The following is a 15,844-nucleotide window of genomic DNA, read 5'->3' on the forward strand; positions in this document are numbered from 1 at the left end:
CACAGACTCTCAAATGCTCTGCTGTCTCATGGGAAAGGCAGACTGTAAACAGACCATTGCAATCTCATGATTAGGAGAAGGACAAAGAGAGATGTGGACTGACAGGGCAGGGGTGACACCCAACTCCCACCCCACTGCGAGGGCTGATGTCCGGGCAGAGAGCGGAGGTTAGCAAAGACCACTGAGAAGAGAGGAGTCCAGGTCAACCATCGCAGGGAGATGAGGAACAGTGCAGTATGCGGGTGACGAGGGCTGGGGTGGCCCTGGGGCTGGGGCTCAGAGAGAAGACAGATGAGCTGGACGGCTGGGCAGGAGGCCAGCCCCCACTCCGAGTTCTAGGGTGTCACTCCCTAGAAATCAGACCTCACGTAATGACTCTCATAACAGGGACCACTTGTAGGGTGTTTACTGCAGAGACGGTCCCATCCTAAAGGCTTTTATGTGTTGACTGTTTCAAGCCATGCGGTGCTGACGGGTGGAGATGCTTATTCCTGTTTTACGATAAGGAATCCCGGCACCCAGGGACCCCGAGGGCGGAGCCGGACTCAAATCAGTCTGGGTCTCAGAAACCCCAGCTCCAGCCCCTGGGTCTCATGGTGCAGAGGCATGGGAGTCTTCGAAGTAGAGGAGTGTTGGATCCACTTTCATTCTGGAAAGGTTGCTCCAGAGCCACACTGGAGGGCACCAGGGAATCAGGCAGATCGCAGGCGACTCCGGGAGAGGCCGGGGGCACCAGGGCAGTGGATTCAGGAGGGGGAAGGGGCATCTCCTTGGCAGCTACTCCCCCAAATGCTGGAGTATTTGGCTCCCTTGCTGGTGCGGATTCTGCTTTCTGGCTGAGCTCGGGAAAGGAGGGCGGGGGTGGGAAGTGGGGCCCTGGGCTGGGCATGGATCTGGTGCCAATGCCCCTTCCAGCTGGGAGCTCCTGGCAGGCTTTTAATCTTCCTCAGTGGATGCACTTAGCCCAGCTCTGTTCTCAAGGTCAACGTGAAATGGCTGCAGAAACGACGCCTGACTTTCTTCCCCATGCTTGCTGTCTGATCCGTTCCTTCTTCTCTGAATATGAATGGACAGCTTCATTTTGAAGGCACGTCATCTGGGAGAGGCCCAGCCAAGCTCACATTTACAAACATGTCCGCGTGATGGACACACGCAGCTGGTCCTCCCCACCCACCCCTCCTCCCGCCCTGGTCCATTCTGCTCCATCCACGGCAGCCCCATCCCCACCTCTCTGCCTCCTCCAGGAAATTGGCCTTTTAACTCTCCAGCTTCCTACCACTTCCAAAGGAGTGAAGCTAGGTTACCTTTCTGCGCCCTGTGCCTTGTGAAGTTGTTCTAAGTCTTAAAACACACCTCAGTGTAGAACACTGGCATTTAGAAGACGGTACATAATTTGGAGTTTCTACATAACTGATTAGAAATGCACCCTCTACCTAACATCCTTGGTTTGTTCACGTTGCCTCCAGACGGAGGCTGTGTCCCAGGGCAGCGTGCTTGGCGGTAGGACTGGTCCAGCAGAGCCAGCGTCACGCCTCCTGCCCTGGAGTGGTCCTGATTCCTTCCGAGTGCCTGGAGGCCACCCCATCGTCTGAGCCCCCCTCACTCGCTGCCCGTGGGAGGGTTGCCCCAGGCCAGCAGCTCACATGGTACACTCCCCCAAGGGCCCTCCAGACCCTTTCGGGGGGTTCATGAGGTGAGAACTGTTTTTCCACTAGTACCCAGAGGTCTTTAACTGTTGGCATCTGAACTGATGATTGCAGAAGCCATTGTGGATAAAACCGCGTCTTAGCACAGATCAGGGCAGTGGTACCCAGCTTCACTAGTCCTGAGGGAGCATCTTGCTGCCAAGCTTCGCAGTGGAAGGAAAGGTTCCAGTTCTGTGTACGGATGTCCTTGAGGAGGCAGTAAACGCGGTCAGTTTTATTAGATTTCAGTCTTTGAGTGCATGTGCTTTTAAAACGAAGTGTGAAATAACATGAGAGCTTGTCCGTGGGGCCAGCCCACATGGAAATGCGCTTGTGTGACTGCGTTGTGAGTGGAACTAGCCGCTTTTGTCACGAGGCACAACTATACGTGAAACAAATGGCCAACAGACATACTTTGTTTAGACTTGAATATTTGACAGACATTTTCTCAAAAAGGAAGGAAGCCAGCCTGTCACTTTTAGGGAAATAACTAAGAGTCTGTAGCCAGTGATTAGGTTAAAGCTTTCAACCACGAGCTTGGAAGCTTCCCAGGCTCAACGAGTGATGAGCTCTGTGGCAATACTGAGGACATTGGACACTTCATGACGAAATGCATCGGTACTTGAAGATCAACTTATTGAACTGATAGTTTCCAAATGACTGCTGTGCGGTGTTATGTAAAATATTCATGGGCGAATCATCCATTTTGAGAGCAAGACTAATTAATGGATTTTTAACACAGCAGGGCACAGAAAGGTCATTGACATCGTGTCACATGCCATATTGCCACCAACCTCTCAGAAACTCTTGTCGAGTTTTGGTGATGTATCAGAGGAAAATTTTCCCAGTAACCTAGAAAGACTCTTCAGACATTCCCTCCATTTTCAGCGATGTCTCTGCATCTCCATTTATTTCAACTAAAGCAATATATTGTAGCAGATTGAGTGCAGAAGCAGATTCGTGAAACCCACTGTCTTCCAAAGAGCCAGGCGTTAAGGAGATTTGGGAACACTTAAAAACAGTGCCAGTCTGCTCCCTGATTTTTGAAGCTTTTTTTTTTCACTAAAATGGGTTATTTTAAAGATAATATTGTATAATGATAAATATTTTAAATTCTTTTTTATTTTCTTTTTTTTTTTTTTTACTTACTAATGCGATTTATCTTGAAAGATAGAATCTAAACAAACGAAAGGTCCCTGGGTTGTCAGTCATTTCCAAGGATGTAAAGGGACCCTGAGATCAAGAAGTAAGAACCACTGTTTTGGGAGGTCTGGTTTTTCTGGCTCAAATATCACTTGAAATTTTATGATGAAACACTCTTCAATAATAATAAATCATATGGCAAATAGTTGCACCCCAAAAATGCAAAAGAGTGCCTAAATTGTGAAGGAAAGAAAATTGTAAACGTTTGGGTTTGGGGCATCATTTACGCAAAGCATAGATCACCTAAAATCTGGGGATTGGCAAACCTTTTTTTTTAAGAGCCGGGTAGTAAATATTTTAGGCTGCGTGAGCCTCAGGGCCTCTGTCACAACTCAGCTCTGCTGTTACAGATGACAGATTAATGCAGGGGTGAGTCTGCGCTGCGGGGGTGCAGGGTTGCTCCCTAAAACACTCTGTGGCTTGCCGGCTCCTGTGAAGTTTCCCCTAAAAGAACATTGTAGGGTTTCTAGATGGTATAGCCAGGTGCCCTTTATGCGTTCTTTGTCTTCCAAAAGTGTAGTAATGTGAGTGCTCAAAACTGGAATCCAAATTCTTCTGGAGAGGAGGGCACAGCTTAGTGGCAGAGCGCGTGCTTAGCATGCACAAAGTCCTGGGTTCACTCCCCAGTGCCTCCATTAAAAAGTAAATAAATAAACCTAGTTACCTCCTCCCCACAAAAAAAAATTAAAAATTAAATTTAATCTTCTGAGTTCTGGGCTTTGGAGAAAGGCTCACTGTTTGGTAACGTGGTTTTCGTGATGGTGCGCACACTGAGTTTCTGCTGTCTGGGGAGGACGAGGCTCTGTCCCCAGGAGACCACCCAGAGGGGATCAGACTCATCGGAGGAAGGCCAGCTTGTGTGGGGTATGGTCACAACACCTGCAGGCTGTTTGGCAAGTCAGAAATACCTGATCTCACCCCTCAGTCTCTCACAAACAGGCACTGTGGTTGCTCCAAGTTGAACTAGAAATGTGGGCGGGATTTTTGAAGCTAAAGAAAGCCCATAGAAATTACCTATTGCTGGTTAACTCTGGTTTCAGCCAGGGTTCGGGAAACACATGAGGTGGCTCTAGAAATTTCAGAACATATGTATGTGTCTCGACTGCTTTGTGGAAAGGGAGCGTGTCCCCACCCCACCCCTTAATCACAAGCCCGCTGTCCTCCACCTGTCCTCTTTGTCTCCATGAAATGCGAGGCTGGCTTTCCCCCGGGAGCTGAGAGAACATGGGTCTGACCATCAAGTCAGATGAAGAGAGACGCAGACTCCTGTTGTAGCTGCAGCTTGGTGAACCTCGAGGGCCGTTACCAGGAGCCCGTGCCATCGGCGGCCCTGCCCCCCTCCAGGGCTGCTGCAGGTGGTCAGACCCGGACGTCGCTGGGATGCAGGGTCTTCTTGGCTTAGCAGAATGTAACAATGCACAGAAATCAGAGCTGGTTTCATCTTAGGCACAAACCAGCACCCAGAAGGGGTAAAGCTGCTCTGAAGGCTGTTGTTCCCATTGAATGAGACACACCGGATCTTGGCGCAGGTGGCGGCTTTACACGCAGTGTGAGTGCCCCCGGAGCAGCAGCCAGCCCGGTTCCCATAGATTCCACCTTCCAGATGGAACCTTCCAGAGAAAGGCTGCATCTAATGGATGCTTTAAAGAATGTGAACCAAGTATCTACATGTCCCTTAGACGGTACAGGACCACTTGTAACGGATGTATATGTTTTCAAGCTTGCTTGCCCCCTAGCCAAGATCTCATTCTAAATAAACAGTGAACAGAAAAATGTATGTATGGTATTTGAACTTCGTGGGCGCCCAGTTAGCTTCAGGTGTCAAGAGATCTGCTTTAAGGTGTGTTCCTAGATTATGCTGACTCTGCAGAGAAAAAAAAATTTGAATTTTTCACTTGTGTGCCCTTAGATTCCCACGACGCAGTTTTGAGATTTAACTCTGCTCCTACGCGTGGTTATGAGAAGGATGTTGGAAATAAAACCACCGTCCGCATCATTAATTCCCAGGTAAGATGGACGGAGTGTTTTCATGGTGTACGTTTTATGGGGAAGTAGTTTAACTGGCTGCATGAAGAGGAATCACCCAGTTTTCCATGACCATGAACTTGCTTATTTTTATGGGTCTTGCAGTTATAAAGAATTAATGAGGAAAAATGCAGAGAAACATGGGTGATGCGTGTGAGTAGAAAAATGAGTACATAAGATCAAAAGGAAAAGTCGGGGTAGATGTGGGCAAATACCTATGTAGCATACCGCATTTTGTGACCTGAAGAGAAGAAAGTTGGAGGAAATCATGGGGTGAAGGAGAGAAAAACAAAGGAATAAAAATTCAAGGGTTAGCAAGGCACCTCGGAAACTTTGAAAATTTTTAAAATGAAAATACATCTTTTCAGTTGTTCTTAATAAGAGTATTTTCCAAAATTCATAGCCAAGTGGTTCTCAGAACAAACCAAAACAATTTCTAGAATTTCAAACTGTATCGGAAAAATGGGTGATGAGCGTTGTATGGGGGTCTCTTGCAGAACAAATATTAGCATTATCCTAGGTCCCGGGGCTCGCAGCCTGCAGACAGGTAAGGAACCAGCCCCTGTTTCCTGAATTCAGAGATGCTGATGATTGAAGATTCCTCCTCGGTCTGATGACAGCTTCTCAGAGAGGAAGAGCTAAGCCTAAGCCAATTAAAACTCATGTCACTTGTGAGATCCGTCCTGACTTCAAAAATATTAACATGCAAAGGAAAAACGTGCATCTTAAACACTGTGGGAAAATTACACCTTAAAACTGAGGCAAATCAGGGCATCATTTTCTCCCCAAACTGTACTTTAAAAAGATGATTGGCAGATGAGATTGAGGGACTCACCCAGGACCAACGAGCCCACAGGGGGACGGTCACACCGGGCAGGCCCAGGTCTCCTGAAGTACCCATCACTTATTTGAATATTTTTCTGTGTATCTGCAGATTCTGACCAACCCCAGCCATCACTTCATTGACAATTCGTTGTATAAGGACGTCATCCTCGTGGCCTGGGACCCAGCTCCTTATTCTGCAAACCTTAACCTGGTAAGTGTTTCCTTTGGTGTCCCTGCCCTGCTGGGTCAGACAGTGCCTTTGACCGATAAATAACAGAAGCTAGTCAGGGATTAAACTGCGACAGGCAGAGTGAAACCCATCCTGGGTGCTGACTTAATTCATGTACGTTCCCACCGTTTGAGTCCCAGTTTCAGCAGCATTTGTGGTGAGCGTAATCCATCTAGTGCTAAAGTGTTTTTGTCCTGAAGGATTTAAAACACAAAAACAAATGTCTAAATGTGGAGAAATGCCTAGTTACACCAGAGGTTGGGCTGATTAAACTCAGAACTTTTCCATTGTGAGAGAGTTACATCACCGTCCAAGTAGTTACAAGGTCTTTGGAAATAAATCGGAAGTTCTTGGCAGGGCAGTTTAAACTTTGTGAATCAACAGCACATTGTTATTTAAATGGAATCTGTTACAAGCTTTCCTTGAGTGTGCCATGCCTTGGCTTCTGCCTCCAAGCATTTTTAATCTTATATGATTTAGTATAAACAAGATTATTACTAACCACCAAAATACAAGTAAGTTACATTCATGGCCGATCTACTTTTGGTGAAATCTGGCATGAAGAGTCAATGTACTTGTGTTTTTTCTTTTTTGGGTTTTTTTGAGCTGTAAGGACCCTTCACTGTTTTTAATTGAAATATAGTCGACATAATATGTTGCATTAGTCTCTGGTGTACAGCATAGTGATTCTGTATGCATATATATTGGTTTTCATATTCGTTATCATTGTAGGTTACTACAAGATATTGAATATAGTGCCCTGTGCTGTACAGTAGGACCTTGTTGTTTATCTGTTTTATATGTAGTAGTTTATATCTGCAAGTCCTGAACTCCCAATTTATCCTTCCCCACCCCGTTTCCACCAATAACCGTAAGTTTGTTTTCTATGTCTGTGAGTCAGTGAACTTGTTCTTAAAGAGGGCTGGGAAGATAGGTTGTAATTTAGCCTCGTGAGCAATGCTGCCAGCTGTACCAGAATCTTGGGACTTGCTTTGCCGGCTTCCTAAGATGAAACAGATCTTAACACCAAGGGGCGACTTTCTAAGAGAGCCGCCCAAGGTCGGTGGTCCCTCCGGAAGGAGCGTTCTGTCCCCATTGACCCTGAGACTGAGGCTAGACGGGTACCAAGCACAGCTGTGACTGGTGCCCCCCCAGGAGCGCACCGCAAAGTCACCGGGAATGGTTTTCAGATGTACCTGCCAAAGCCCTGTTCCCAGGGATCTGGGCACATACAGCCTCGATGTGCATTTCTGAGATGCTGTCTGGTCGATTCTCAGACACACCATCTAGTGAGAATCAGCTTCCAATGGACGTTCGACCTTGTCAGCTTCCTTCCAGCCTGAGGTTCTGCGGTTGAAGTTCTGGCAGTTTTCTTGCTCTTTGTGGACCAACAAGAGCCTCCAGCTGTCGGGCCTTGTTTCTGCCTGTGTTGGGAGCATCCCAGCCCAGGGCACAGAGCTGTCCAAGCCAAAGGCCGCGGGCTGCTTTCCGTGGGTCTCGTGTGAGGCTCCAGGGGAGGCGGAGAAGAAAAGACCCCCACGTTCTCTTGCCCTCCTCTCACCACCTTGGGGTTTGGGGGCACAGTTCACTGAAGATGCTCTGGCCAGTCCTCAGAATTTGTAAAGGCACAGACCACATTCAACCATGGACTATTCTGTGGGATCCTAATGGACACCCACTCTGCCCAAGGTATCTGTTTGCAGGGACCGTCAGAGCCCCTCCCCCCACACCTCCAAGTCCTGTTTCTTGGCCGCACCCCAGACACTTCTGAAGACTTAAAAAAAAAAAAATCAACCTTATTGTTCATGTTTTCTTACCATGATTTATGTATAATCAGTGTGTGCCCATTTTGATGGGTGTACACATGTAGACAGTCACATAACCCCCACCACAATGAAAAGACAGAAATGGGGGAGAAGGATCGCGCTCAGGGGTGGAGCGTGTGCTTGCTTAACTTGCACGGGGTCCTAGGTTCAGTCCCTGGTACTGCCATTAAAAATAAATAAATAAATAAACTTAAAAAAAAAATTTTTTTTAAGTAGAAAAAAAGGAAATAGAATCTTCCCATCGCTGCTGAGAGCTCCCTTGGGCCCCCTCATCTGTCTTCCCAGACCCACCCCCAAACCCAGGCACTGACTGAGAACTTTCTAAACGATAGATTTGGAGAAGGTATTTTTGAAGTACAGTGATTGCCCCGGGGGTCAGCAAGCAGCAGCCGTGGCCCAAGTCTGGCCCCGTGTGTGTGCAGATAAAGTTTTACAGGAACACAGCCACGCGTACTCATCCCGTCCCCGCCGTGGCCGTTTCCAGGCCCACAGCAGAGCCCAGCGGCGGCAGCAGCGCCTCTCTGGTCCCCAAAGCTTTCCGTGTTTGCCATCGGCCCTTTACAGGAAAGTCCGCTGACCCGCCCTGGGCCCTTCTCCCGCGTGTAACCCGGGAGTAAGGCATCGGCCGCAGGCTGCACCGGCTCTGCCCCCGGCCCCTCCTCCAGCGAGGCGGCGCCTGCGCGGTGGTGCCCGCACCCGCCAGCCCGGCCCGGCCCCTCGGCCTCCAGGTGCCCCCGGCCTGGGCGCGCCCTGCTTCCCTCCCGCAGCGCGGCCCTCCGTCCCTGACGGCGGCGTTCTGCTCCTCTCCTCCTAGTGGTACCAGAAGCCAGACTACAACCTGTTCACGCCGTACGTGCAGTACCGGCGGAGAAACCCGGAGCAGCCGTTCTACATTCTCCACCCCAAGTTCATCTGGCAGCTCTGGGACATCATCCAGGAGAACACGGAGGAGAAGATCCAGCCCAACCCCCCGTCGTCTGGCTTCATCGGTGGGTGAACGTGAGGCTCCGGGGTCCCTGGGCAGGCGGGCAGGGTGGGGCTTAATGCTTAATAAACACACGTTCGTGTTACATAGTAAGAGCCACTCAAGGCGGCTTTGGAGGGGGGTTAACGGAAGGGATAGAAACACAGTGTTCCAGCTACCTACCGGCACGTAACAAACTACCCCCGAATTTCAGGAGCTGTTGTATTTCCTCTGGTGATGCGGAGGGGGTCAGGACGTGCTTGGCTGGGTGACCCTCGCTCCACAGGCATCACGGGGTCACTGGCTGGTATTCAGCTGCCCCCTGGGGTGGCCTCACTCTATGTGGACTCTCAGTGGAAGCTCAGGGCTCCTGGACGTGTTCCAATCACAGGAAGTACAAGGTGCAGTTTCTCAGGGCTGAGGCCCAGGACTTTCTGTGGGTTAAAGAGCCGCCAGATTCGAGGGGTGGAGACCCCAGGGCCACCCGTGAAGCACCAGCCACCCGACTGCACGGTGCGGACGTGGGGCGGGTTGGAGGAGTGGGCTTTGTGGCCACAGGACCACGCCGCAGGCTGCCAGCTTACTGGCACCTCTGGGCTTTCAGGAGTCAAATTCTAGGGCCGCGTTGCGCTCTCTGCTCCAGAGGCGACTGGCTCCAACCCAAAAATGGACTCCACGTAACGAGGGCCTCACACCTGGCATAGTGTGGTTTCTGCGGCCGGGCTTTGAGCCTCAGAGTCTGTGGTCTTAGCTCATTTCTTCACCTCTGTTTCAGCTTATTGCCCCATTTTTTCTTGATTTTATCTGAGTAGGATAATATTGCAGAATATTTTAGGTGCCCTTGGCGATGTGAAGGCTGCAGTAGAAACAAAGGATATTAATTTTGTCCATAAAACATTGATAATGTACTCGACCCTAATTTCAATGAATTTGCAACCCTGCACCTTAGCTCGGGCTGCACAGTAGGTCCCCGTGAACAAAGGGGCATTTGGGGAGGTGGTGCTGGTTTGGGTGAGGGGTGCAGGGCGCAGGAGGATCTGGATCGAGGCTTGTGGGCTTTGAAGCGGGTTTGGTGTACTTTAACAGCGTCAAACATTTTACACAGAATTCGAGCCAAAATTTCCGAGGCTGCAGGTTATTTCCCTTAAGCATAGCTCCCCCCACCCCTTTTAAAGCCATGCCTTTGACAGTCTTTGTTTCCGAGTCACTTTTTGAAATCCTCAGTCCTGTATCTTTTGTACAGAGTCACAGAATCCTGTTGACTTAGGGAAGAAAGTGGAATCTAGTGTGTGAGCAAAGGGTCAAGAGGATGGACTGATGCTAAGATGGGAAGTCCGATCAAGCATTTTCCGTGTGGGTGCCTCCCCGTGAATTCCTGAGGCTAATATTCGATTAGAGCTCAAGTTCGAGGGCCCGGGGGCGGGGGCGTCAGGTGTACTTGCTGTCAATGAGCAGTTGAAATTTTCCACTTACATAGTCACGCTGGAGAACGATGTTTCCCCATGTGTTTTTTGTTTGTTTGTTTTATCTTTTTTAAATTGAAGCACAGTCAATTTACAATGTTGTGTTAGTTTCTGGTGCACAGCATAGTAATTCTGTTACATCTATGTTCTTTTCATATTCTTTTTCATTCTAGGTTATTACAAGAGGTTGAATGTAGTTCCCTGCGCTCTACAGTAGGAACTTGTTGTTCCTCTATTTTGCATATAGTAGTTACTATCTGCAAATCTCAAACTCCCCATTTATCCCTTCCCACCTCCCTTCCCCTTTGGTAACCATATGTTTGTTTTCTGGGTCTGTGAGTCTGTTTCGTAAATAAGTTCACCTGACTTTTTTTTAGATTCCACATCTAAGTGATATCATACGGTAATCATTCTTGATTTATATGATTTTATTTAATATAATAAATGCTAAGAAGCATTATTATAATTATAAAAATTATTATTTTCTTACATGAAATATACATTTCCAAACCACCTTTGAATTGCACATATTTTCTGGAAATATCACTTTTTAAGTCCTTTTTGCTCCTTAAGTAATCTTAAGCGTAGTTCTCATAATTTTGCATCTCACGATGAATTTATGGGGCCCCCGCACGAGAGCTGCTAGGTTTCCCTGGGGCAGCGTGTTCCGCAGCCTTCTGCCCGCCCCCTCAGTCAGGCACATGTCCACAGAGTGCTGTGGTGGTTCTCATAAACGTCTGATGGACCTCACGTGTGGCGTGAGTTCCAGTGTGACCTGGAACTGACGAAAGCCGGTGTTTGCTGTCACTCGCATCATGTTCTGTTATGTCCATACCTTACTGCCACGTGTGGAGAGGGTGTGCTCATCACAGAGAAAATTCTGTTATTATTAATGATTTTGATCCCACTTTAAATATTTTGCCAGGTGAAAAGTTAAGACAATTTTAGTGTAATCACAATGAAAGTAAAGGCTTAATGATTACCCTCTGCTGGCCTCCAACACACACCTGCGTGTGCAAAGTAGCGTTTTACAGGGGAGCCTCATTCATTCCGGGTTTGCGATGATCTGCTCATGGGTTGAGGCTTGCTTTTTATCCAGGTTTTGGACAAATAAGTGTAGATAGTTCTTGTTAATACTGAGTTATATAACGCGTCATTTTATTAAGACCAGTGGAAATGCTTTTTAATTGGTTTGATAATGATACTGAATTATACAATATTTAAAACATGAAATTTGGCAAATGAATGCCTCTTGAGTCATATTTGCCCAGAAAAATTTGCACTTTTTTTCCCTTCAAATGACTCCCTAGTAGATACTCATTTGTAAAAACTGGCCAAAAAACCTTACCATTAATTGAGTTATAGTCAAAGATTTTTAAAACCTGGCCACATGCCCTTTTGACTGGCTGGAGAAATACATTACAAAGTGTCTAAATATTGATCTGCCTTTCAAAAAGGCTGGCTCCATGTTGAAAGCAGAAAATTTTCTTAGTGATGAAAGCAGTTACTTTTCAGTAGTCCATAAACAAAATTATGTAATATAAAAGCTTCTTCGGTGATTTCTTTTACAAATTATTTTACTGAATACCAGGGCATTCGATGCTTTGTATTTTTGTTTTTAGATAATCCTGAGTAGTCCTAAGAAAGGAAATGAAAAAAGAAACAAAACAGTTTTAGCATAACCAGATGTGAACTCCCCGTCGGCCGGGGCTTAGGGAAGTGATGAGGAAGGACTGGGATACTGTGAGTTTACACGTGTGTGGTGTCTGTGCGGATGGCTGATTAGGAAGGCTGGCATCTGGGAGCCTGGGCTCTCCATCAAGAGCTGGCTCCCAGAGTCTCTGCAGAGCTCCCCTGACGGTGGATCACAGTGTGTTGCTGAAGGAATTAGCCCATCCTTGTGAGTCCATGGGGAGAAGGTTCTGGAAGTTTATGCCCGTCTCCCCTGGGCTTCACCCTGTGTGCTTTTCCCTTTGCTGACTCTGCCTCGTACCTTTTTGCTATATCGTTGACTATATGTTGGGTCCCATGGGCGCTTCTGGCAAATCATCAAACCCAGAGGTAGGCTGGGGACCCAGTACCTTGTCAGTATGATTCACAGAGCATCTGAGAAATGTGTGGTTGGCGTCTGCGCTGTTTGTGGCTGGCAGGGCTCAGCATCACAGCACTTCAGAGGAGATGCCGGCGGCGGGGCTCAAACCTTTTTCTCGGTCCAGTCATTAAACATGCCTTCCTCACATCATCCTAAGATTGCAGCTTGTGGGCTTGGCCCCCATTTTTACGTTGCAAGCTTAGTTCTTTCGTTTAACGTACTTTTTTCCTTAGAGAAATTTTCCCTAAATCCCCAGTCATCAGAACTGTATCCCGTTCAAGACACGTTGCATTTATTTGAAGAGGCCTCCAAGAGGACTTGAAGGCTCTGGTCTGTCCCAGCTCTGCCCCAGCCCTGCCTCCCTGCGGGATATACTCCCCACATCCCGTTCCCTAACGCACACTCCCAACCGCGCGGGAGCCATTTACACACCTGCAGACACTGACGTCCACTGGTTCCTGTGTGCAGCCCACGAAGAAATTCCACCTTCGGGATTTTGTGTATGGCTCCATACTGTGAACCTGTAGGAAAACTGACATGTAGATTTAACCACGTTTAATTTTAATGATTTTCAGTGTTTATTATATGACAGGGTGTAAATCTAAATGCAAATATATGTATATCAGCCTTAATAAATTAAAAAGCAGAGTGTACAGACGCCAAAGGAAACGACCATGCTGTCAGAAAAAATTTAAAATAATAAAATATTCTCCACATTTGGTTTCATTAATCTTGTCCACTTTTCACACGTCTCCGGCGAGTTGTACATTGATTTTCCATCCGTTTGAAAGCGCTGCAGCACCAGTTCGATATCCAAATGACAGCTGGCCGTCATTTAAACGCTTAGAGTAGATTTGGCTCTAACTGAGATTTTGGGATGTGCCAGGCCAAGGCTCACGATTGCAGAACCCACAAGTTCATAAGGGAACATGAAACGAAATGCAGAAAACAGGAGGAATTATGCAGATAATTCAAGATAAGGACCACACTTCCCGAACCTCTGCTGGCCTTCAGTTGGGACTGTCATGAACTCCATGGCAAGCTTTTGTATTTCTGAAGCTCTATAAGTTATTTTTAAATCACCTCATACCGATCAGAATGGCCATCATCAAAAAGTCCACAAATGATAAATGCTGGAGAGGGTGTGGAGAAAAGGGAGCCCTCCTGCACTGCTGGTAGGAATGTAAATTGGTGCATCCACTGTGGAGAACAGTATGGTTCCTTAAAAACTAAAAATAGAGTTACCATATGATCCAGCAATCCCACTCCTGGACATATATCCAGAGGAAGCCCTAATTTGAAAAGATACACGCACCCCAATGTTCACAGCAGTACTGTTTACAATAGCCAAGACATGGAAGCAACCCAAATGTCCATCACCAGATGAATGGATAAAGAAGATGTGGTGTATATGTACAATGGAATACTACTCAGCCATAAAAAGTAATGAAATATTGCCATTTGCAGCAACACAGATGGACCTAGAATTTATCATACTAAGTGAAGTAAGCCAGAAAGAGAAAAAAAACCATATGATGTCACTCATATGTGGAATCTAAACCAAAAAAAAAAAAGAGAGAGAGAGACACAAATGAACTTATTTATAAAACAGAAACAGACTCAGAGACATAGAAAACAAACATATGGTTACCAAAGGAGAAAGGGCAGGGTGGAGGAAAGGATACACTAGGAGTATGGGATGAACAGATACACACTACCATATATAAAACAGACTTAAAAGACAAGAATTTACTGTATAGCACAGGGAACTATATTCAATGTCTTGTAATAACCTATAATTGAAAAAGAATCTAGAAAGGTATATTATATATATAATATGTATATGTAATATTATATATATATTATATGTATATATATACACGTAACATATGCATATACCTGAATCACTTTGCTGTACACCTGAAACTTACACAATATTGTAAATCAACTATACTTCAATAAGATATATATAAACACTTTTTAAATGAAGAATTACCACCAAACAAATAATAGATTAGGAACCTTTGAGTCTAGCATTGCTGAGAAATTATAAATAAGTCCAAGATTGTCAACAATGGCTTCAGAAAGGCAAGATGGAATTGTATTGTGCTGACAAGCATTTCAGGTGGAAATTTTTTACTGTGGGCTTACATTTTATTTACATTCTTAGAAGTGGACTTTCTTGCCAAATTTTCACAACTTATCACTTAAAAAGAATAGTATGAGGCTCTGCAGTGATTTGTTACTAATGAATCGAAGCACCAAATGATTTACTTTCTCGTCCTTTACTTGAAATGACAATCACATCTATTAATGACAGGGGTGCAGAAAATTCCTAGGGAAGGCCACAATCACCCTGGTATGAGGAGAGAGGGGAAAAAATGAGGAATTAAAGCAACTTTAATGTTGATAGTTCCAGTGAGGAAAATAATTTTGGGGTGGGGGAAGTAATTTGATTGATTGACTGATTGGAGGTACTGGGGATTGAACCCAGGACTTCATGCAGCACAAGCTAAACCACTGAGCTATCCCCTCCCTGGAGAAAAATAATTTGAATATGGATCTGAGACTCTATGCCTCCATCTCTTTCCTTTTAAGCCGCTATTTTACATCAATGTTTTTATGGCATGCGTTTCATGGGGACATCACAGTCCTGTTGCAAATCCAGTGGACCCGTGTGTAGAACGGAGTGGACCTGCGTGTAGACGGGGGCACCTGCGTGTAGACGGGGGGCACCTGCGTGTAGACCTGGGTGAATGAGTCAAACTTGGGGATGCAGTCTGTCACCAACTGTCCTCTCCTGAGTTCGAGCACTTTGTCTTCTCTCGTACTCGGGCCCCCAGGAGAGGACCGAACGAATGCGTGTACAATCGCGTCAGGTCCGACACGCCCCCGCGCCCCCAGGCCGCACACACGCCCCTCACTGGAAGCCATAGCCGCGGGGTACAGCGGACAGGAAGGGGGAGCAGCGCTGGGGCGACCCCACCCCCGCCCGCGTCGCTCACCGCTCGGTCTTCTGTCGCGCAGGCATCCTGCTCATGATGACGCTCTGCCGCGAGGTGCACGTGTACGAGTACATCCCATCGGTGCGGCAGACGGAGCTGTGCCACTACCACGAGCTGTACCGCGACGCGGCCTGCACGCTGGGCGCCTACCACCCGCTGCTCTACGAGAAGCTGCTGGTGCAGCGGCTGAACACGGGCGCGCGCGGCGACCTGCGCCGCAAGGGCAAGGTGGTGCTGCCCGGGCTCCGCGCCGCGCGCTGCCCGCCGCGCGCCTGAGGCCCCGGGGGCGGGGCGCTGGTCCCGGGGGCGGGGCGCTGGCCCCAGGGGGCGGGGCGCTGGCCCCAGGGGGCGGGGCGGGGCGACCGCCACCACCGGTAACTCAGCCGCGGCCTGAGAGTTCTTCTCTTCCTAAGCCTCTGGAAACTCACGACGGCTTTGAATATAGAAATGGAATTCAAAGGGGGAAAAAACAAAAACCAAGAAAGATGCAAGAAACAATTTTTAGAAGGATAGCGAGGGAAAAAAAA

The 15,844-nt window shown here is 47.4% G+C and overlaps 1 protein-coding gene across 2 annotated transcripts in view; it reads left to right on the top strand.

The window, feature by feature from the left end:
* ST6GAL2 (ST6 beta-galactoside alpha-2,6-sialyltransferase 2) overlaps positions 1 to 15,596 on the top strand; it is a 47,252-nt gene extending 31,656 nt beyond the window's left edge. For both annotated transcript variants that reach the window (XM_072951627.1, XM_072951626.1), the window contains exons 3-6: positions 4,798 to 4,895; positions 5,848 to 5,949; positions 8,608 to 8,782; positions 15,340 to 15,596. In XM_072951627.1, the coding sequence (XP_072807728.1) occupies positions 4,798 to 4,895; positions 5,848 to 5,949; positions 8,608 to 8,782; positions 15,340 to 15,593 (629 nt within the window). In that variant the 3' untranslated portion in view covers positions 15,594 to 15,596. The remainder of the gene's footprint in view (positions 1 to 4,797; positions 4,896 to 5,847; positions 5,950 to 8,607; positions 8,783 to 15,339) is intronic.
* The last annotated feature ends 248 nt before the right edge of the window (positions 15,597 to 15,844 follow it).

The sequence above is a fragment of the Vicugna pacos genome, chromosome 28 (assembly GCF_048564905.1).
Source record: "Vicugna pacos chromosome 28, VicPac4, whole genome shotgun sequence".
Taxonomy (NCBI): domain Eukaryota; kingdom Metazoa; phylum Chordata; class Mammalia; order Artiodactyla; family Camelidae; genus Vicugna; species Vicugna pacos.